The sequence below is a fragment of the Ostrea edulis genome, chromosome 1, assembly GCF_947568905.1.
Source record: "Ostrea edulis chromosome 1, xbOstEdul1.1, whole genome shotgun sequence".
Classification (NCBI taxonomy): Eukaryota; Metazoa; Mollusca; class Bivalvia; order Ostreida; family Ostreidae; genus Ostrea; species Ostrea edulis.
Genome location: NC_079164.1, coordinates 77,293,589 through 77,315,614, shown reverse-complemented (window position 1 = coordinate 77,315,614; position 22,026 = coordinate 77,293,589). Strand labels below are relative to the sequence as shown.

Here is a 22,026-nt window from a genome sequence, read left to right as displayed (position 1 = left end):
TCATTTTATGCTTCATTACATCTGACAACAAAGTCGGATGAATGCTTTCACCATTCATTGTCTATCTTAATTGCAGTATACCCCCCCCCCCATTACAACAACAGAATTTAATGAAATTTATGTAGTAACTGGGTCCTTGTGAAAGATAATTGATTACATTTTAATGGATCTTTTGAAATGAATAGGTGTTAGTTGAGGTCTATGTTCTGTTAATGGATCCTCTGGTCGTCAACATATTTCAACACAGTACCAGTGTGTAAATATCAATTTTCTGAGTCTCCATACAGTTATCAAGATCACATTGTTTGATGTAGTCTGTTACCTACATTTTCTTCAACTTGTAATCATCACCTGCATTCTATGCTTCTCTAGAGACTAGAAACAACTTGTAATCATCACCAGCATTCTATGCTTTCTAGAGACTTGTAATTACCACCAGCATTCTATGCTTCTCTTGAGACTAGAAACAACTTGTAATCATCACCAGCATTCTATGCTTCTCTAGAGACTAGAAACAACTTGTAATCATCACCAGCATTCTATACTTTCTAGAGACTTGTAATTACCACCAGCATTCTATGCTTCTCTTGAGACTAGAAACAACTTGTAATCATCACCAGCATTCTATGCTTCTCTAGAGACTAGAAACAACTTGTAATCATCACCAGCATTCTATGCTTCTCTAGAGACTTGTAATTATCACCAGCATTCTATGCTTCTCTTGAGACTAGAAACAACTTGTAATCATCACCAGCATTCTATGCTTCTCTAGAGACTAGAAACAACACACATCCAATGATTATTACTTCATAGAATCTAACACTATCAGGGTAAAAAGTAAAATCGTGTTAGTTATTTATAAGGTATTAATGTTATTCTGTTAACATTAAGCATTGATTCATAATCATTGTAAATAAGTTTATATAGTTCCATTATTGGTAGCTAATATAAAACTTAAATAGCGAAACAATTAAACCATGACAATGGTTTAGTTCAATGGCTTAAATAAGAGTCAAACATCACACAAAAGCTAACAGGAGAAGACCGAGAAGCAGATTTTAAAATGCATAGATTTCTTTTATTCATTTATCCTCAAGTCTTGAGCTTTTCTTTAAAAGTTTTATATCTATCCCTGTTTGAAATAACAAATTTGATAAGAATTTGACAATATCGTTGAAAAATAAGATTAAAAGCAAAACACAAAATATATATATATATATATAAAAAAAAAAAAGACTTTGAAAATCTAAAAATGTAATTCATAAATGTGATCAACATCTTACACAAACTTCTTTTCTACTTAGCAAGGGAGACATGAAAATATCAATGCATGTGAAGCCATACAAATGAAGATTTCAAGGTGAATGCAAAAGCCAAACAAAGGTAATGCATCATTGTTTATTTGGGTGAATGGGGATTCCAAATTGATATGGCCATGAAGTTTTTAAAGAAACTGGCAGCCAGGAATATGACATATTCCAAACATAAAATATCTACACTATGTTTTTACAACACTCTTTACAGGCTCTGGGTATATAACACTTTCCACATAGCGTAGCTGGCTTCTACTGGTTAGGGGGACACAATCTACGGTGGCTATAAACAACTTTCAGAATATTTTAGTCAGTTCAAGCTAAAGTGTAATGCTATATGGTTGAAATCAGGCCTGCTCCACAGTCAACAAATACTCAGAGTAAAGACTGCAAGATGTTGTTTTTTTGTTGTTTTTTTTAGATTATTAGAAAAAGCACATTCTTCTAAGCTTATATATTTTTTTTTAGAAGTGTCCTTTTCTTTTATATCAACAGCAAAGAAAATAAGAATGGTTGCTGTCTTTACCCATAGTATAAACAATGTGAAACACTAAATCAATTTTTATTTGTACCAGACCTAGTCGTGATGAACATCCAAATGGAAATAACTCAATTACACCGCATCTGGGTTCTGGATTACTATCAACAAATATTCATTTTCTGTTTGAAAAGAAGAGAACAAAAAGATACATTGAATGTGTGCTTTTTTAAAGTGCATACTGCATTAAATTGGTACTTAAACCTGATCATTTGCCCACAGTGGAACTTTGTTAATATGCTCTCTATGTTGTAACTAAGTTCTCAATATGGACTTTATAACTTTACTTTCAACGCCTTCATATTGATCAATTCAGTGCAAATAACATTTTGAAATACATTCAAGCAATTAATTATTTAATGATATGAAAACTAGAGCACTATACAGCAGAGACCTTCACCAGGCAAACCAATCTAGCTGCACCAACAACATGCACATATTCAATTCTTTTCCCGGGAAAGAGGATGGGGGTGGGGTGTTTCCAACCTATATTTGGGGTCTATCAATTAATATTTTAACAATTCATATGTATTTTTTGTTGTTGACATTTTTCTTGGGGGGGGGGGGGGGGGGGGGGGGGGGGGAGATCTATATGGGGTCCAACCAAACACTAGGAGTCTTAACATTTTTAGTATTTTACCAATTCAAATGTATTTTTTTACTTTTGACTCCCATCTTCATTAATTTCTTTCCTTTACCTTCACTGTGGATGATTAAAAGCATTCTTAACTTTTTTTAGCAATCAAATTCAATAAAGCTTTCTAGAATTCTATGTGCCGAAATGTAAAATATATGTCTCGTTCTATTGAAGACAGGAAATACAAATATCAATACATCTATTATGAAAATAGAAAAGGGACATTATGCAGAAGTATCAGTGTCAAGTGTATTCACTTAAATTTTTAAAAGGTGAAATTCTCAATACTAAGTGCAAGTTATTTGGCAGTGAACCAGCTCAATTTGCAACACTTCAAATTAATGTTATGAACTGACAATGCATTTTGAAATAATCAATCAGAATACAAAGAATGCATGTGCACATTTTTATTTTGAAAAACAAATTATTTCACACTCATTACCAAGTTCTTCTACTTATTAAAAAGAAGCACAACGCCATAGCAACCCAAACCCACCATGCCAGCAATCAATTTGACAGAACCTGGCAGCAAAAAATCAAAACACTACTTCTGTATACTCTACTGACCTGGGGCAACCATAATCTCATGCTTTTTTGATCTTATCCTAAGGAATGTCAGGTCATTGCTTGGATCAATATCTCTAACAGTGCTCCTGGCTTTGGCTGCCAGCTGACTGATCAGACCAGCATACTGCACAGTTGTGGAATTATCTAGTGTACTTCTTATGGGAATACCTGTGGAAACACACATCAACGTATTTTAAATGTGTAATTCTATACTGTATTTTAGATTGTTATTTGTAATATTAATATTCAAATTCAATATCTGAGTGTATATGCTTAAAATTATCAATAACATCAGAGTTGTCACTAGAAATTATTGAAGACGAATCCCGGACTCGTGGATTATAAGCAGCTTGAGTTCCATGAAAATTTGACGAGTCCCATGAAAATTACAAGTTATTATTAATACACAGTATCAGGGCTTCTAAGCAAAATTATGATTTTTACTCAGAGTCCATGACGCATCCACGGGAATCACCATATCAGACAAACTTGTGTCCAAAATGAATTTTCTGCATCTAGGACGCAGATTCTTGCGTTAGTGACAACCCTGGTAACATTAGTCAAAACCACACCAAAAATCAGAGAAAATTTAGAAATGAATCAAATTAAGCATTTGTAGAGAACAATAACAGTATTAACAATTTAACTAGTGAATTCTTTCAATCTTTCAACCCAAGAAATTCGAAGACTATTTGCAGAGAAGAGACAGATATATCACTCAAATTACACCAAGCAATCTATACCTTCTGAGTTTACCACAATCACTCCAATTACACCTTTGTGGGACTGGATCCTTTTGAATGTTTCCTCAACTTCCGCCTATAATTTTCATCAATACAGTATACATTAGTAACAATTTGATACCAATATGTGCAAGCAAAAGGCCATTGATTAAGATGAAATACTAAACAATTAAATGCAAAGTCTGCTTTACTGTAATTTATTCAAGACAAGCCTGTTTATTCCAATTTGTTCTCAACTTTTGTTATTCATCATATCAAACAAAAATAACCGCTTGATGTTTTCTCAGAACTGCACAGACATAACATAATAAACTTTGAATCTAACATTACTATTTCCTCATCTGGAATTTCTACACAATAATAATTTCAGTCCAACTATCAATCTTGGAAATATGATAGATTCCTCCCAAATTATAGTATGTGATAAAAAATATATAGAAAAATACAAGTGTATACAAATATCTGTATTATTCTATAGATATGCTATAAAACTACACTCTACCGACCGTCTGACACGAGAGCTGACAAAGTGCAAGTTGTAACAACTTTGAACAAGTCGGCGAGATAAAATAGATAGAGAAATTATGGATTACATTATGGGAGATACATATATGTATATTAGTAGTTAAAGAAGCAAAAAGTTCAATAGGAAATCTAGGATTGTTGCGTCTTACCATTGTGTTTATGTGACCAGCAGGTTCTTGTCAAATTGTCGTTGCTACGGTTTTTAAACATGCGCACTCCAGGCATCCGGTCTGACTCACTTGTAAACGTGGAATGTCGATCTCGAGAAAAATAAAATATTTTTTTGCGCCATAGCGAGTCAACATAGTATACTTTTAAAGTAAACTGTAGTTGTTGTATAATGTGTATATTTCAAAGAATAAGCTGGTGAATAGTACCTGTTCATAAGTCTCAGTTTGTCATATTTTATCTTTTTTACATGTACATAATACACGTATTTAAAAAAAAAAAAAATAACCATAAACCATAAATCAATAAATAATAATAATAATAATAAAAAATAATAATAAAATGAATTAATCAAAAGAAAAGAAAATAATGATAATAATAACAATATAAAAATGAAATAATATGAAATGTAATTAGCAAAGAAACCACAATAGTTAACATATGACATGTCCTACTGTCAGATGCATTGAGTATATTCTGCTGGGCAAGTGCCCTGGGGTCATCCTATTAATAACCACTAATTGTTAATATATATTTAAAGTGGTTGAGAAGCAATTATATTTTTGCTCATGACACAATGCACTAAGCTCCAGATTTTTATTCGTCGTTTTCCTCCCAACGGGAAAAGGAAAATTTCGAAAACTTTATATTGCACTTCTAAAGGACACCACCAATCATTTTCCAAAAGATGATTTGGCTACTGCATAAAATGGAAGATGGGTTCTGGGGACTAGGTTTTTCCATAGAAATATAGTTTTCAACCCCCAATTGGCCCTTAAGGTGAAAATAAAAATTCTGAACCTTATTTATAAGATACCACCAATTACATAATTACCTTGCAAACGATGATTTGGCTACTGCGTAAAATGTAAGAGGAGTCTGAGAATCAGGTTTTTGTAGGAAAACATCGTTTTCGATCCACCATTGGCCACCAGGGTAAAAATGAAAATTCCGAGACCTTATATTGCACATCTACACGAGACACCACCAATCATCTTCCAAAAAATGATTTAAATAGTTAACTCACTGAAAAAAAAAACTAGTAAAATACACTAAGCAAACTAGTAAAACTACTGTCCATACAATCACTAATTTAAAAGTAGTTTTACTAGGTGTTAAAGTAAGTTTACTATTTGTTAACTAGTAATTTAACTAATCAGGCAGTAAAACATTACTTCAGTCAGTAGTAAATATTAGTATGCATTCAGTAGATTTACTAATTTTCCATTCCTGTATTCCATTGCCAAAATTACTAGAGCATTCTAGTAATTTAACTGATAGGACAAGTAAAATCGCCCCGTTAATCCTTCAAAAATTTGAATACAGAAGATAACATCAAGAACTTTAATCTGAAGTTAAAAGTCGACATGATCTTCTGGTCAGTCTTGATTGCGATGGGGGATGTATCTTCTGTGAAATTTCTTGAACCTGTAATCAGGATTTCTCAAACTTTTCTTTACACAGGATTGCCAAACAGTCATCAGCATCTAAATAAACAAAAAACAAAACAGTGTGTTAAAATGTATTAAGTTGCATATTAAAACATATCAAGCTGTGTGTAGTATTTCTAATAAATACACATCAAGAATTAAAAAAAAAAAACAGTCATAAGTTCAATGACAAACCTTTTAAGTCAATGTTCCCTCTCCAGCATCCCAATAAAAATGGCGTCTCGCAGAGTAGACCCAAACTACCCGTCGAGGCCTCATTACGTCACCTACGAATAGACCTCTCCTATGTGACGCAGCACAATATACAGATTTGTATATTGTGAGTCCGCGATTATCACGCAGGCAAATTACACTAAAGAAGTAGGTCGTAGTTAAAAGTTTGAAGATATTGACATTAAGAGTATTAATAATATGTATACGGTGTGGCCGTTGGGCCGAGCGAAGCATGTACGTAACTCCGTGTCCCGAGTGGTAATCATAATTCCGTTAAGTACGGTAGATTATGATTCTTTTATAAATATATATTTTGAATGAAATTTCCTTGCGCTAAACACCCAGTAACATCTCAATATTAAAGGAGTTTATATGGGGACAACAGTTTTACATGATCCGCAAGGCGACGTAAACTGTGCATTGTGACGTCACATTTAACCTCGACTTTTTTCTCTTTTTCAAAGCAAACAATTATAAACAACAATAATACATTCCGTATGCAACGAAAAGGGCAGTTAAAACCAAACAAAATTAACCAATAAATTCAAAATGGTTAAAAAGTAACCGTAATTTTATCGTATCTTCTTATTTAAAGAAACTCATGAACTCGTTCATCTATTTAGTCGTATTACGGTTTTATATGTATTTATTTGCTAAAACCTCTTACAATGATAATTATACTATTCACTTTGAACAAACTGAGTGTTTAAATTACGAATTGCACGTTAGAGTCTTCTATTATTGGCATTCAAAATAAAACACGAATAACTGTTGAAACAGGTAATGAAAAAATAAATGGCGGCGCCCATATGGATCACGAAAATTTCAGTGAACGTATATAGAGATGATCTCTTTTTCTTTTGCTGATTTTGACTTTTTTCTTTTATATACGTGTTACCTTTAGAGCCTTCGGCCCGTCCGAGCTTCGCTCGGTATAAAAGTATGGACTTTATCTTAAACATAAAATTATCAAAAGATCATTAAAGAGCAGGGAAACTCTGTTCAAATTACTGTGTAAAGTAATGAACTTGATGTTTACGTTGTTGTTTTGAAAGTTGTTTACGTTTGACGTTATGTTTTTTCGTCATTCTACAGTGACGTCACAGTATACGCGGCCTAAGAAATCGGTATCCCATAATGCCTAAGTGGAAGAGTTGTGAGCAAACGAACTCTGGTGGAAGTTTGAGAGTAGACCTTGCTGCAGTTTTTGCGAGCAACACGGGTCACGATGCTTATGACGTCATATTTCTAGTTACATCACTATCTTGCTTAGTAAATACATTACTTACTAGTCATGAGCAAGTCTTTACGAGGCATCATAGTTAAATTAACTAGGTATTTTTTTCAGTGCTGCACAAAGTGTAAGAGGAGTTCTGGGAACCAGGTTTTTCTATAGGAAAATGTTATTTTTCGACTTCATTTGGCCCCCAGGGTGAAGATGAAAATTCCGAAACCTAACTGTACTTCAACAGGACACCATCAATCATACTCCAAAAGATTAGTTGGTTGTAAAAGAGGAGTACGTTTGAGGAAGAGGAAAGTGTGACAAACGGACGATGGACCAGGGTAACAACAATATAAGCCTGTCCGAACTTTCTTCAGAAAGTGCAGGTATATAAATAAAATTAAAAAATTATAATAATAAATTGAAATGAAAATGATAATAAAATCTCACATCTCTTTTCACAACCTTAAGCTGCTGGTCCAAAAATGACCATCGTTGGATGACATGGGTGGTGTTTATGCAGACAGGTTCGATCGTCACTGGACAGATAGCCAAATGGGAGACAAAATCGAGATTCGGCTCTGCTGGATATTAGGACTGATGCCTTCCCCAAATCTCGGAGCAGTCCTTCGTAATTCCCGTCTGGAAATTTACATTCAACTTCAGTCGGTTCTAGCAAAATAATGTGCACTTAGGTGACATTACAACTCGCTTCATATAAATAGTTATTTGACTATTAAATCAACTCTTTATATACTTATTGATGCTGCATTACTTACCATTTAGGTATGTAAATTCCATAATAAAAATTCTCACTAAATTTTCCGTTCAAATGCTGGCTTAAAATTCCATGGTACATATTTTATCTCCTGAAATTAAAGAGTTCCTAAAGTCTGTTTTATTAAATTACTGATATATAGGTATCTCCACAGGCACTTTGGGCATGGATCATGATTATTCCACCCCCACCTCACCCCACGACTTTTTTTTTTTTTTTTTTACGTATACTAGGTGAATAACTGATTATACGTGATCTTTACTAATACGTGACAGAGACGAAAACTAACAATTTTGGATAATAGGTAATGCATATTCACAAAACACAAGTAGAGAAAATAAGTATATCCCAGATCAGAAAAAATAAGGTGTGGGGAGGGATCGAGGGTGGTGGTGGAATAATCATGATCCATGCCCCAAGTGTCTGTGCACAAACCTACTGTATTATTCTCTACCCCTGCAAATATGTGCGTAAATTGTCCTCTGGTGAGAGAATGCTATTGTATGCAAGGTGAAGATAACGAACAGTGATCAATCTCATAACTCCTACAAGCAATACAAAATAGATAGTTGGGCAAACACGGAGCCCTGGACACACCAGAGGTGGAATCAGGTGCCTAGGAGGAGTAAGCATCCCCTGTTGATATCAGATTTAAAACACAGACTAAAGGAACTCTTAAATTTCGGGAGATGAAATATTGCGCAGTGGACGTCCGAGCTTTATGAAAATTATTTGATAGTCTTGATAATAATGATTTCAAAAACATCTATTTTACATGTATTTGTGTCTTGCAACGATTTTTAGATAAAGGTCTCCGAGGGTTTTGAATGAGTTATACATCGTCGGATATCGTTATGAAATTGATCACTGTTATCTTCGCCTTTCATATCCACGAGAAACAAAACGTAATCAACCGTGGATACCCGCATCTTCGCTAGCCAAGTATATACGATCCGCTCCGCTTCTCTGCAAGTTGTAAAGAAGCGAATCGGATCGCAAACCCTTGGCTTGCGAAGATTGAAGAGAGTTTTTGCAGTTACTGTCCTTGCACCGGAATTAGGAGGCGTGCTCATCAATGCGGTAATAGGCCTATTCTTTTTAAAGCTCTTCACTGAGTTTTGATAAGTTATATCATATCCACCCAAATTAACAAGGTTTAGTTTCTTTGATATTGTGCAGAACACTTTTTAGAATGTGCATTTCGTCAAATTGAAGGGATGGAGAAGGGGGTACGGGGTAGTAATCGCATCTGACGTTTAATTCTGTCCATGTTACAAAAATTTCAGTAGTAGTGTGTAAAAAAAAAAATTGATAAATAACATATTATTGACACAACATTGGTGAATATAGATATTAAATTACATGTAAACAGATATATAGTTAGATACATTGCCGGTGTTAACCAGACAAGATTTACACATAGGAGTAGTTACATGTGTGAAACAGTGTTTCTTTTCTGAAGCACCGTGGCCATACGTCAAATTTGTATACGGAAGTTTATGGTATACATTTGAAATGATGTCTTTTAACTGATGTAATTGAATTTTAGGTGGGGTTTTCTGTTTTCTAACAAAATGAAGAAAACGAAAAACAGAGACTAATTTACACGAAATACATCCTAACTGTGTTGAAGTGTTTGAGCAAGTGGTATAGGATCTCACCGAATGAAACCAGAATTCATTGCATCACCTGATAGGCTAGATATAATTAACTTAAAAATATATGTCCATTCATTTTACAAGATGAAATCAGATCGATGACATGGCAACTGCGAAGCGCAGAGTCATACATACAAACATGTTTATCCCTTAATGAAAATCAAACCAACAAACAAACTGTTCTGGCCATGACGACAGAACCCAACACTCGAACGCCTACTTATCGAATATTTTCTCCAAGCACGGCCCGTGCTCTTAATCGTGCTTATGGGGGAAAAGGTCTTCAAGAACCCCAAAGTTACTTTCATGAATATTATTTGTAGAAAGATGAACGAACAAGTGAGAATTACTAAGTATCTTTATTTTAACAAAATATGTTTATAAATGCAAACAGTACATATGTATTATAAAAAAGAAAGGAAAAAAAGAAGAAACTATTGCTTTTTGGACGGAATGATATATACATGTTGGTTTCCAGCAGATCAACAGTTACTTTTGCCGCAAAAAACAAACAAACAAAAAAACCCACGAAAGAACAAAATTGGGATATATTGCGGGGATCTATTGTTTCATATTTAGTTCATGTAAATACAGCTGTCGTTCTGCCTCCTGTGACTGTGGCTCTATCACATACAAATATGAGTCAGTCTCGGAAACGAACATTGTTTTATGCCAAAGTAGGAAAATAAAACCGCAGCAATTTTAAGTTATCAGTCTGTGAACGTTAGGTCCAGCATGTTTCGTTGTTGATCTTTGTCCAGCAGTAACTCGAAAGTGTATATATTAGTACTAGTGCATCATTGCTAATAACTTCGATCCAATTTTACTAACATAAAATATTTCATCCGCTCCCGAATCGGATACATATGATTTGGGAGCGGATCAAAGATTTTCCTCAGCTCTCCGTAGTTTACTAGTTTTTACAGCCTCCTCTGGAGCACACCTCGTTCAACACTTGATGCGCTTCCTTCACGCCTTTAGATGCAGCATGTTGAATCAGCATGTGGGCTTCACTGTAATATATCACAACAAATACTTAATTACATCTGCGTTATCATCCTTCTTATAGTATAAACATTTTGAATGGTAAAGTAACTTATTTGGGGAGAGGGTGCATACTGGCTTAACCTTACCCGGGTTTGAGACCGGACTTGTACCCCTTCAGGTGACCGATAGCCAAATTGTAAGCAGCGTGAGGGTGGCCCTGGTCAGCAGCTTTTCTGTAGGTAAATGTGAATCTCATATACTACAGTATATACACCTTGAATATACTGAATTTGCGTTGTAAATCAATTGTTTGTGCCTTGAATAGTGGTAGCTTACTTGAAATGTTCCATGGCTTTCACTATGTGCTTTTCAACCCCCTTTCCTACAAGGTAAAAGGTCATACAAATACATGTACGTATATACATGTACATATAGAACAAGTCAATGACATTTACCTTCTCTTTAGAAATCTCGTGAAAAGTAAACACTATAATTGTAGTAAATGTAGCATATGCAGTTTTAAGGAGAGAGAGAGAGAGAGAGAGAGAGAGAGAGAGAGAGAGAGAGAGAGAGTGTGTGTGTGTGTGTGTACACGTGCGCAGAGCTCTACAATTTCACTACATGTATGACGTCATGATTTCAGATTTCATAATTTCCTTTGGTGTAAGCGCATATTATACTATATGGAGAAAAACAACAACAGCCATACCGTGAAGGTATCTCTGCCCGATCTGATGGTTTGCACTCGGGTATCCCAGCCATGCGTAACCATACGTCACGTTGAAATGGAGATGGTCGAAATAGTAATATGCATATAGGGCAAAGGACAGAGTGGAAATTAATACCACCGCCTTGATAAAAAGAAATTCGAATTTTACAATTTAAATATAAAAACAACTTTTTACTTTCTGTATCCATAGCATGCTTCTGGCTGTCCAAGAATGCATACAACAATATTTAAAACAACTCATAAACTATTCAAAACTTAATAAATTAGTATTTTGACCATACTATTGCCAAAAACATTACGATATCATTGTCAAAGTCTTTACAAAATAGTTTGATATTACCATAGGTATTTAAGGACAGCCCCCCCCCCCCCCCCCCCCGATCAGTATATATGATGTATAATTGACTATACTTGCACATGTATGTACAGGCCACATATCACTGATCGAAGTTGAGGACTATTCGAGAACCGAGAGATGGTCCGAGTCCTCATCAGAAACACTTATTTATACATATTATATGTACAAAAAAGTATTATTACATTCTGCATTTTTTAAAACTACGTGGCCATGTAGGGTTTGTCGGTAAAAAATAGTTCGTGCATAATTGATACTGATAAATTTACTGGTTTTACGTATTAATAATTAAGTGCGTGTATTTCAGAGTACTCACCTCAATAACTTTAACATACGTAGGGTCGGGCTTTTTTTTCCTGGCTAAGTAAACTTTGCCCCCATACGGCAGATCTGGATCCCAGTCCGTAGTCGTCTCTGATTCCGGAATCAGCCTCTGTCGCAACCCAGCATCTGAAGCCGCCATGTTTAAACAAATCGATCTCCAGGCCTGCCTAGACTTGATTAGAGCGCTATGTGAGTTCCTTCTGTCGATCGATTGACCAATACAATAAATGATAAATAACGGAAAAGAAGGGATCGATAGACACTTTGTTCAAATTTTAGAAATTTTGATCCAATCAATAGATTTCTACAATACTATCTAGAATCTCATTATTCAAATAGAATAGAATAGAATATCATTTATTTCCAGTCTTGGACCCATTAAGGGTATTCAGAACAATATAACATGTGTATTGACAAAAAATAACTACAATATTGTATAGACACGCTTTCAGAATATTGTACAAAATGGAAGTTACATGGATCGAGGTCAGATAATTGAATTAAAGACCATTCAAATATTGTTTTCCCGCAGAAAATCAGTGGTTTTGGCAATGAAATAATACTTTTTTATACAAACATATAAGAAAAAATTATTCAAAAATCTCATAAGATTATCTTGTACTTTTCTGAATCCTCTTAAACCTTAGAAACTGATTGTTACAATTATTAACACAATATAGGGGCAGATCCAGGAATTGCGGTTGGGGGGTGAAATCAATAAAATGACGCAGATTTTAAGGGTTTATGAAAAAATGTAAGTTCTCCCAATAAAAGTAATTTAATACAATCATGTAAATCAAAAAGATTTTGTCATTTATTTCTTCGAGAGTGGAAGAAATTCCTTAACATTTTTCTACCACAATTTTCTAATTTCACAATTAGATATGACATAGATCTATGTGAAATAAACAGGGAAAGAGATCAAAATGATAGCGCTCAGGTGAAACTTAAGTACATCATGTATCATATATAAGTACATTGATAATATTGTACAAAATGTAACAAATGGCACAAAATGTTATAAAAAATATGGTATGTCACCCATAACTGCATAGTTCGAGTCTTTCTCATCAGGGCCGTAAGTAGGGTTCTAAATCAGGGGAGGCAGGGGATTGGGGGCCGCCGATTGACTTTACGACTGAAAATGACACTTTTTAAATCCCAATTTATCATGTTTGTGTTTCATTTGTACTATGTAAAGAATCGTAATATGGTGTCAAAGACAAAGGTGCTTGTCTTCATTTTAAACATATATCCTATAATATAACATTTATATAATTTTATTTTCTTTTTTGCCAAAAAATCAGACGAGGCAGTTGCCTCGTCTGCCTCATCGGCAGTTACGGCCCTGCTCATGTAACCCGCATATGTTCAAATATACCACAAATGGTAGAAACAATCTAAAAAAAAAAAAACAAAGACAAACAAACAAACAAATAAAGAAAGAAAAAACAAACAAAACCCACTCCCCAAAACGACGTACCGTCGGCGGGAGTTGCGGTGCGTGTGCACTCGGCGTATTCTCCCACTAGGTCGTATTCTCCCACTAGGTGGCGGTTAAAGCGGATACGAATTGCAAGCGTTTAGCCGCCATTCTTTGTTTTTGTTTAGCCTCACCTAAAATCTAACGTAATCTGCCTTCAAGACAGATTTCAAGATGGTAAGTTATAGAATGATATGAATGCTCATGTACTACTGCTTTGATCTGAAAATTGCAAAACCCTGTCAATCCAGTCCATTATATACATTAATAGATTTCTGTGAACGCCGACTCTGTATACATACGTGTGTGTCAATGTGAATATATCCTATTGTGGTCTTTTAATGTAGTTATTGCATAAAGAATTTTCAGCAGAATTGTACTATTATGTAGATGGGAAACAAGCATTATGTAGATCGTATTAGATATAAAATATGGTTCATTTCGAATTTCCTCAGGCTTCATTGTCTCTCGATTCCGTTTCACTTAACAGGGGCTTGCAGACTCCTTTAATATATTATGCATCTGTTTATACTGCTGGTTATTGGTTATGTACCAATGTTTTTAAATCTTAATAAGATAGGGTAAAACAGTTTTAGACAAGTTTGTAATATTCAAAGAAAATACAAGTGTTTTATATACAGGGTTTTGACACGGTAATCTAAGCAAACTGGTATATAGAGCTATGGGAGCTAACAGCAACCATTTAAACTCTCGGTTGCTCGCTTGGAACTCTGAAAACTTAAGTATTCATCGTAATAATGCATTAAAAGTTTTCCCAGTTACTTAGCCAGAATATTTTTCTGTTTTATAATACATAAATCATTTACCTGACTTCACATAAACTTTGTAAAAACAAGTCCAACTTCCGAGAATTAGGTCCTACACCATTTTCTCCATGCAATTTTCTTACATTATGTTGGATTTTATGCATCCATTGCAGTCCAACTTAGAATTACCATTTAAAATATAATTTGTGGTCACCCTCACAATATTTGAATGAATGTTGATTGTCATTTTCAGTAGATCAGATTCGTTTTTACCAGCTATTAGCATTCAAGTTCAAACGAGTCAACCATATTGAAACTTTAAATTTTCGGTGAAGATCTGCAGCGAAAGTAGTAATATTGTCAAATCATGTTTCACCTTTTTAACTTGAGTCATTTAGTGCTGAACAACCACAATATGGTTGACTCGGTTTAACTCGGAGGCTAATAGCTGGTAAAAATGAATCTGATCTGCCGAAACGGAAAATCAACATTCATTCAAATATTGTGAGGGTGACCACAAATGGCTTCATTTTAAACGATAATTCTAAGTTAGACTGCAACATATGACGGATACATAAAATCGAACATAATGAAGGAAAATTGCATGGAGAAAATTATGATGGGTTATCGACGGCGACCTAATTCTTGGAAGTTGGACTCATTTTTTCAAAGTTTCTGTGAAGTCAATATGATTTTTGGACAGACTTCCCATCATTTTTTTTTATAAACCTAATATGCTTATGATGTATATAATAATTTTTGTATAGACTGTGGGGCGTAGCTCTAAGATGTTGCAGCACATCAACTACAGGATGCGATGCACCCTGCAAGATGGCCGCACCTTTATAGGAACATTCAAAGCGTTTGATAAACACATGAACTTGATCCTTGGAGATTGTGATGAGTTCAGGAAAATAAAACCCAAAAGTTCCAAACAGGGAGAGAGAGAGGAGAAGAGAGTTTTAGGGCTTGTGTTACTGCGGGGTGAACACCTTGTTTCTATGACTGTGGAAGGACCACCTCCAGCTGAGGTATGTGTAGTACCATGGCTTGCTTGATATTTTTTTCCCCAAATTCTGATTGACATTGAAAAATTCCAAGTATCAGCTTACAAGCATAATAAAATGTTATCTGCATGTGTTGTTACCAAACTAGCATGTATCTATAATTCCAATATATATAAATTGTAAAATGTATCCCAGTTACAAGTCCAAAAATTCAGTTCATCTTCAGTTATGCATTGTGCGCCACCGTTTTCACACATGATCGGAAAGTAAACAATGGAATATTGGCAGGTTTTGACATTGAGTTTTGTCAATTGTAGATATAGGAATAAGGACCTACCAAACTAAATTCATTATGCTATGTGATGTGTTTAAACAATAAACGGTAATTAGATATGCACAAAACCGAGAATTCCTTGGGAAAATAACACATGGTATGCGAATAAGGCAGTCATGTGATCAGCACTTGACTTCTTTGTTTTGAAAAGATGGACTTTCTGTTTCGATTTCAATATCTATGCAACCATAGTTTTTGCATGTTTTTATTTCATTTTATTTACAGAATTCCGTAATAGTGATATCTTTATCAGAGTTGTGGAAAACATTTTTAGATAGCCAGTCATTCGGACTGACAAGAAGGCAACATAAGCCAGTCTGAAATAATTTAAGCCAGTCCAAAATCTAAAGTCACAAAATAAAAAAAAGAAAACAAAAAGTACATGTACACAACATTTATTTCCTTTATTAAACATTGATATACTTCATAATTACATTTACTCAGTCTCCATTTCTATGCTTGTGAAATCTCCACAGCTCCTCGGTTAAGAACAGAATTTTCATGATCTATTGTAGAAGAGTACCTGTATTTTAATGAGGCGACAATAAAATTTTGTAAGCGGTTATTTGGTACGCAGCCGGCAGTCTGTCAATGCAAATATTGCATGCCATTTTAACACCATCGAATTTTAACCATTCCCACCCCTCTGTCCAATTGTGTTTGAATTCTCTTTGTCGAGATCTTTCGTATTTAACCTTGTCTTCATCTGGTAGTTTACATTTTTTACCTGGTTTCGCTCCAGCTGTAAATTGGGCCACGCGGCCATGCTTGTTTCGCTTTCATCAGCCTCGATATTGTTTAAGGAAAAAAATATTACGCAATCGCATTTTAGTTTTACAAGATAATTGCGCTGAAAAATGCGCCGATGCTTGCAGGAAACAAAACAAAAACCAGGCCGGTCATTTGGACTGACATCAATAGCGTTTATACCTGTCGCAAGCATTTTTAATCTGTTTTGCCGGCATGACCGGCAGTTTTCCACAACTCTGCTTTATTAACATCCAACATAAAAGCATATGTACCTTTAATCAAGATGTGTGTAAATGGCTATATTTTCTTTTTCTACTTGTGATGCATTATTTTTTGTCTAAGTATTTCCCCCAAAATAACAGTTTTTGACATAAAATTCCCTATTGAAATGGTACTGGACCCAGTCTATGCGAAAGATGTCGGACCTGACCGATGTGCAGTGCCTCAGGTCCGATGCATCATTTTTTACACCGGACTGGAATGTCTGTCTCAGTGTCTGGTTTTGAGCTTTACTAGTTTGACGCGGAGTCATTTGAATATTTGTTATAAGTAAAAATGTCACATAAATCCAAATACGTAAATGAATGTGATTAAAACCGCATGGACTGTCTAAAGTACTATACAGGAGGGATCCCTGATATAGTATTACTAGTGTAATAAGTAAGATTTCCTTGGGTTTTGCTCTTTTACATTAGGTTTTTCGGTCTGACAAAATTTGGTTCGGTCGGGTTTGTTCATTGATTAAACAGGACCAAATGTCCTGTGTGGTCAAAAAAACTTTCGTATAGACTGTGGACCCTGTACCAAAAAGGGGTTTGAAATGATTAAATACTGGTTGTATTTATGAAATATGGAGCAATTTTCATTGCATTCAATTTTTGATGTCTAAATGACAGCAAATGCCCTGCCCCTTTAATGAATACCAATTTGTAATGGCGTCCACATCTGATTTGCCGTATCTATGTACGAAAGAATTGGTATTGAATAGGAATATGTACTTACTTCTCCAAATATTCATGGTCTGCATGCAATGACATCTCTCAAATAGATAAGGGTGTCGTTAGGGGAGATAGGGGTGTCGTTAGGGGACATGCATTGCGGACATGTATTGCTTTTGCTTTTTTTTTGGGCTTCCTGTATTATCTATCTAGTTGTTCATGTATATTTGCTCTGCAGGAGGGAGTTGCTAGAGTGCCATTATCTGGAGCAGGTCCAGGACAAGGAATTGGCCGTGCTGCTGGCCGAGGCATATCTGGACCCGGAGGCTCTGGTGGTCCAGGATTACAAGGACCAGCTCGTGGAGTGGGTGGACCTTCACAACAAATGATGGCTCCTGGGGGTCAGTATAGACACTGCTGCATGCATTTTGAAATGTGGAATCATACAAAGTGATAATTTAGGGATGAAAAAAGTTTTTGAAGTGAAAGAAATGAAACAATAAGATATAGTGAACATATTTGAAACCCTTTCTGTGCTACTTGTGATTCAATGTCTCAATTTTCAATATTTTAAAGTTCTTCATCTCTTTTTAATCTTCTCTGTATAAATAGATTTACTCTTCTCTCAAAATCTTTACCTTTTGAAGTAAGATTTTTAAAATTTCATTTAAAGTAATGAAATTTACTCAGATAAAGTGAAATGGACCTTATCTGTGTCAGAGGTTTTAGTTTACATATAGATTGCTTAATAGAAAATATCATGATTGAAACAAAATGAGATGTGTCAAACACTAGAAAGTGTTGAATTGTGTTCAGAATTAACTTGTGATTTTAAAAATTTCATTTAAATGAAACTTTTAATAGTAGATTTGACCTGTGTAAACAAACACATGGCATAAGCTTGTTTACATAACAAAGAATTGTGAGCTCTGTATCTTTCTTAAAACTCCACATCTAACTTTCAAATTTTTGCTGACCATTTGAAATACCCCAAGGAAGCATTCTAAACATTAAAAATGGAAAAATAAAATTTTAATATTTTCATCTCAAATTGTATCTATGCCCCTTTAAAGGGACTGACTCATGATTTTTCGTCAAATTTTGTTTTTCATTTATAATGATCAAAATCTACTGTCTAATGTATTTGAAAGGGCTCACAAAAACATTAAGGTTATACATTATCACAGAAACTCAATTTAGAAAATTTATTATTTGTTTTGTAAACAAAGACTGCAGTGTGTTATTGTTTATGAAGTTTTCAAAAGAAATGAATATCGATCTAAGTTTATTATATCTATCACATTTCAAGTATTTTGGGGGGGGGAAATGTGTCGTCTAAAAGTTACATTGGTGGTAACCATTATTGTGCAAAATTAAGATGCTTTAAACTACAAAATTAACATCTCCCTGGTTGTTTGTTAACATAAAAAGACTCAAGTCTTTGTATACATAACGAGTTTAGGCTAAAATATTGCTCTTATCCTTGCTTTCAGAAGGTCAAAATTTTGGCTGTTAACGGTAATGGGTTATATTTTTTATATTTAACATCAAAAATGAAAAATATTTTGTTCAAAAAATGTGAACGAGTCCCTTTAAGAATAAATGAAAACTATACCTTTCAAATTTATTATTTTATTTAGTCAAAAAATGCAGTTTTAGTTGAAAGTGATTGGGGAGGGGGGGGGTTAAAACCCCTGGTGGACCTGAACTCGCTCTCTACTAATCTGCAGTCGATACCGGATCCTAACTGACTAAGCTAGGCAATCAAGTCTATATGGAATCAAGACAAATATTGCTGATATATTTATTTCCATTCATGATTTAACAATGAATAATGAACCAGAGAAATTGGATATGATAGAAAGTGGAGGATACGTACAATATTTTGAAATTGAAAAATTTCAGACTTACGCTACATAGTTGAAAAATGTAGTTTTATGGAAATTTAAAAAGGGGGGGGGGGGGGGTTAAACCCCTGCAAGATGTGTAAACTTGAACTAAACATCAGCAGTCAACATACTGAGCTACCTAGTAGCTAGGCGATTAAATTTGAAAGGAATATAAATGTATTGTCAAGTTTCATGTCAGTCATGACAATGAATTATTCCTCCTTAAATAATGTGTCTCTAAGTAAAGGTGAACAATTTCCCTTGCCATTTATTATCATGAAATTGGTGATTGGTCAGCCAAATGCAATCCCGGACTAGTCCACTTCAGCATGATCTATTAATATATTTAGGTATAATCAGACATTGAGAGTAGTGTACAAAACTTGCATCTTGATTTTACATGTTTATGAGTATTAATTCAGAAGATTTTGTATTAATTTAGACTGTGCTAGTAATCTCATATATAACAGACTTTGAATAACGTTTTTGCAGGACGCCCACCAATGATGGGTGGAATGAGAGGTGGTATGATGCGTGGTGGCCCTCCTCCAGGAATGAGAGGCAAGTTGACATTTGAGAAGTGGAATAACTTGTAGAGATTTTACATTTTATTTATCATTACACAATCGCTACAAAATAAGTATTGAAATTTTTTCAACATATACTGCTGTACTGGAGCTGTCAAAGAATTTATTGAAATTCAATACTCGACATATGGACAAAATTAGACCCCCATCCACCCAAAACAAATCTGTTTTCTGAGTTCTCTTTAATCATATATTCTTACACTAGTCTGCTTCAGCATGATCCGTTTTGATATTTAGGTAGAATCAAATTAAAGATCGAAGAAAAAAAGATCTCTGAATTAGGTGTTCATGTCACACTCGACAATTGGAAATCGAGGTTGCTGCTTGTCTATGTTTTATTGACATCTACATGCCTTGTAGACTTGGAGGATGCTTTGTCTGTCACTGATAAATTCTGACTCATTAATCATAGACTGACAAATCAATGTCTGCACATTCCATCAGTTGTAGCAAGAAAGATAACTCCCCCAATCCTAAATTTCTACAGATTTTTTTTTCATAGGAATGATATCTCTCTTCACTATCAAGTTATAGAAATGTTTGGTGTCATCTGCATCTAGTTTGTGATGTTATACATACATAAATTATACACCATTGGGTTTTTTGTTTTGGTTTATGAAAAGAAGCCGAAAAATAATTACACATCACAGGCTGTGATCTTAGAAAATGTTAATTGAAAAAATGAGTGATTTCATATGTGTGTGTGTGTGTATATATATATATATATATATATATATATATATATATATATATATATATATATTCGGAAGTTTTAAATGAAAGATATTCACGAAGTCTTCATCATTTCACAAATTTCAGTGATAGGGTCATGTGCACCTAAACTACTTATGTCAAATGGGTTGGTATTGATTTTTTGAGTTGTTCAGAAACAGCTGCAGGGAGTTGGCTTTTCCTGTCCTCCTCTGTATCAGCGTGTGCTACAAGTCATCGGAGCTAGCAGATCACCCTCAGGCTTGGCAGATGTAATTCTGTAATGTTTCAATTTAGATGGGCTATCCACATACACACACCAAATTATTACATCGAGGTTTTAAGTGAAATACCCCCAGGCCCACCATTATTTCTGATGGCTAAATCAGCCTCTGGTCACCATTACTGGTGTATTTTCAAGGTATAAATGTAACATTGTTCATGTCAAAGAACTTTGGTATTAAAAATATGGATGTATCTGTTATCTCTTGAATGCACAAGCAGGAGAGATTCTAGAGGATGGGAATATTTTCCTACACACAAATTACGTTAGAGCATTGATAGGATGGCTGACTTTGAACTTCTTCCTTGGGGCTCTGGAGTTATTTCTGGGAGCTGAAGGAATTGACTTTGAAGAGGGATGTTTACATTATGAATGTTTTATTAAGGAAGCACTTTTTACATTTATTCAATGCATATTGAATGATTATAATTGCAATTTTTCAGGTCCCCCTCCTGGCATGGGAAGGCGATAAACTGACAGAGAGGGAGAGGGTGTAAATGGAATGCGTGTGCTAGGGTGTGAGAGGACTTTCTACATCAACATTAGTGAGCCAGTGAACAGTTTTTCATTGACCATGAAGAAATCATTTCAGATCATGCATTATGTTGTTTTTATGTAAATAAAGCATATAAATCCTTTTAATTTATAATATGTGAAATTAATTTTGTGCAATTTGTATTCCACTTCGTCCCGATATGTAGAAACAAATGAAAATGATATATAAATATTAAGGTTCAGCTAGCTGAATTTTTTTTCAGCCCAGTTTTTAACCTTTGTCTTAGTACTGGATGTTTGGATTTATTACATTTTTAGGTCACCCGAGTCATAGCTATTGAGTGGGTCGATTGCTGTGCATTAACATTTGAACATAACTTGTGCTCTGAAAGTTCATGGCCGCTTTTCATCACTTTTGGTATGGAATATATGTTGGGACACTTGGGCCAAGGGGATGGATTCAAAACCTTTACTTTGGGACATTAAATTAGACAATCTGTGTATAGTCGTGATATGCAAGAATACCTCTACCAAAATTGTCGAGGATGGTGCATTATGGCTTGTAATGAA

General features: G+C 34.7%; 3 protein-coding genes across 6 annotated transcripts in view; 1 reads left to right on the top strand and 2 right to left on the bottom strand.

Moving 5' to 3' along the window:
• Positions 1 to 4,627, bottom strand: part of LOC125680538 (dynein light chain roadblock-type 2) — a 5,372-nt gene extending 745 nt beyond the window's left edge. Inside the window, exons 1-4 of one of the 3 annotated variants that reach the window (XM_048920223.2) lie at positions 4,473 to 4,627; positions 3,799 to 3,874; positions 3,056 to 3,223; positions 1,886 to 1,973 (exon numbers count right to left, since the gene is read on the bottom strand). In XM_048920223.2, the coding sequence (XP_048776180.1) occupies positions 1,927 to 1,973; positions 3,056 to 3,223; positions 3,799 to 3,874; positions 4,473 to 4,475 (294 nt within the window). In that variant the 5' untranslated portion in view covers positions 4,476 to 4,627 and the 3' untranslated portion in view covers positions 1,886 to 1,926. The remainder of the gene's footprint in view (positions 1 to 1,885; positions 1,974 to 3,055; positions 3,224 to 3,798; positions 3,875 to 4,472) is intronic. The other 2 variants (XM_048920214.2, XM_048920230.2) reach the window with 2 other exon arrangements.
• A 5,534-nt stretch (positions 4,628 to 10,161) lies between these two features.
• On the bottom strand, positions 10,162 to 12,379 carry LOC125680528 (secretory immunoglobulin A-binding protein EsiB-like). Its single transcript, XM_048920201.2, has 5 exons — positions 12,205 to 12,379; positions 11,513 to 11,654; positions 11,140 to 11,185; positions 10,950 to 11,036; positions 10,162 to 10,829 (listed from the first exon to the last, which is right to left on the bottom strand). The coding sequence occupies exons 1-5, from the start codon at positions 12,349 to 12,351 to the stop codon at positions 10,730 to 10,732; spliced, it is 522 nt and encodes a 173-aa protein (XP_048776158.2). The 5' UTR covers positions 12,352 to 12,379; the 3' UTR covers positions 10,162 to 10,729.
• Positions 12,380 to 13,715: 1,336 nt separating this feature from the next.
• Positions 13,716 to 21,603, top strand: LOC125680521 (small nuclear ribonucleoprotein-associated protein B-like). 2 transcript variants are annotated; one of them, XM_048920189.2, is made up of 5 exons: positions 13,716 to 13,872; positions 15,230 to 15,493; positions 17,730 to 17,892; positions 19,873 to 19,941; positions 21,405 to 21,603. In XM_048920189.2, the coding sequence occupies exons 1-5, from the start codon at positions 13,870 to 13,872 to the stop codon at positions 21,431 to 21,433; spliced, it is 528 nt and encodes a 175-aa protein (XP_048776146.1). In that variant the 5' UTR covers positions 13,716 to 13,869; the 3' UTR covers positions 21,434 to 21,603. The 2 variants fall into 2 exon arrangements, with proteins under 2 accessions (XP_048776146.1, XP_056017197.1); XM_056161222.1 differs by having other exon boundaries at positions 19,873 to 21,603.
• The last annotated feature ends 423 nt before the right edge of the window (positions 21,604 to 22,026 follow it).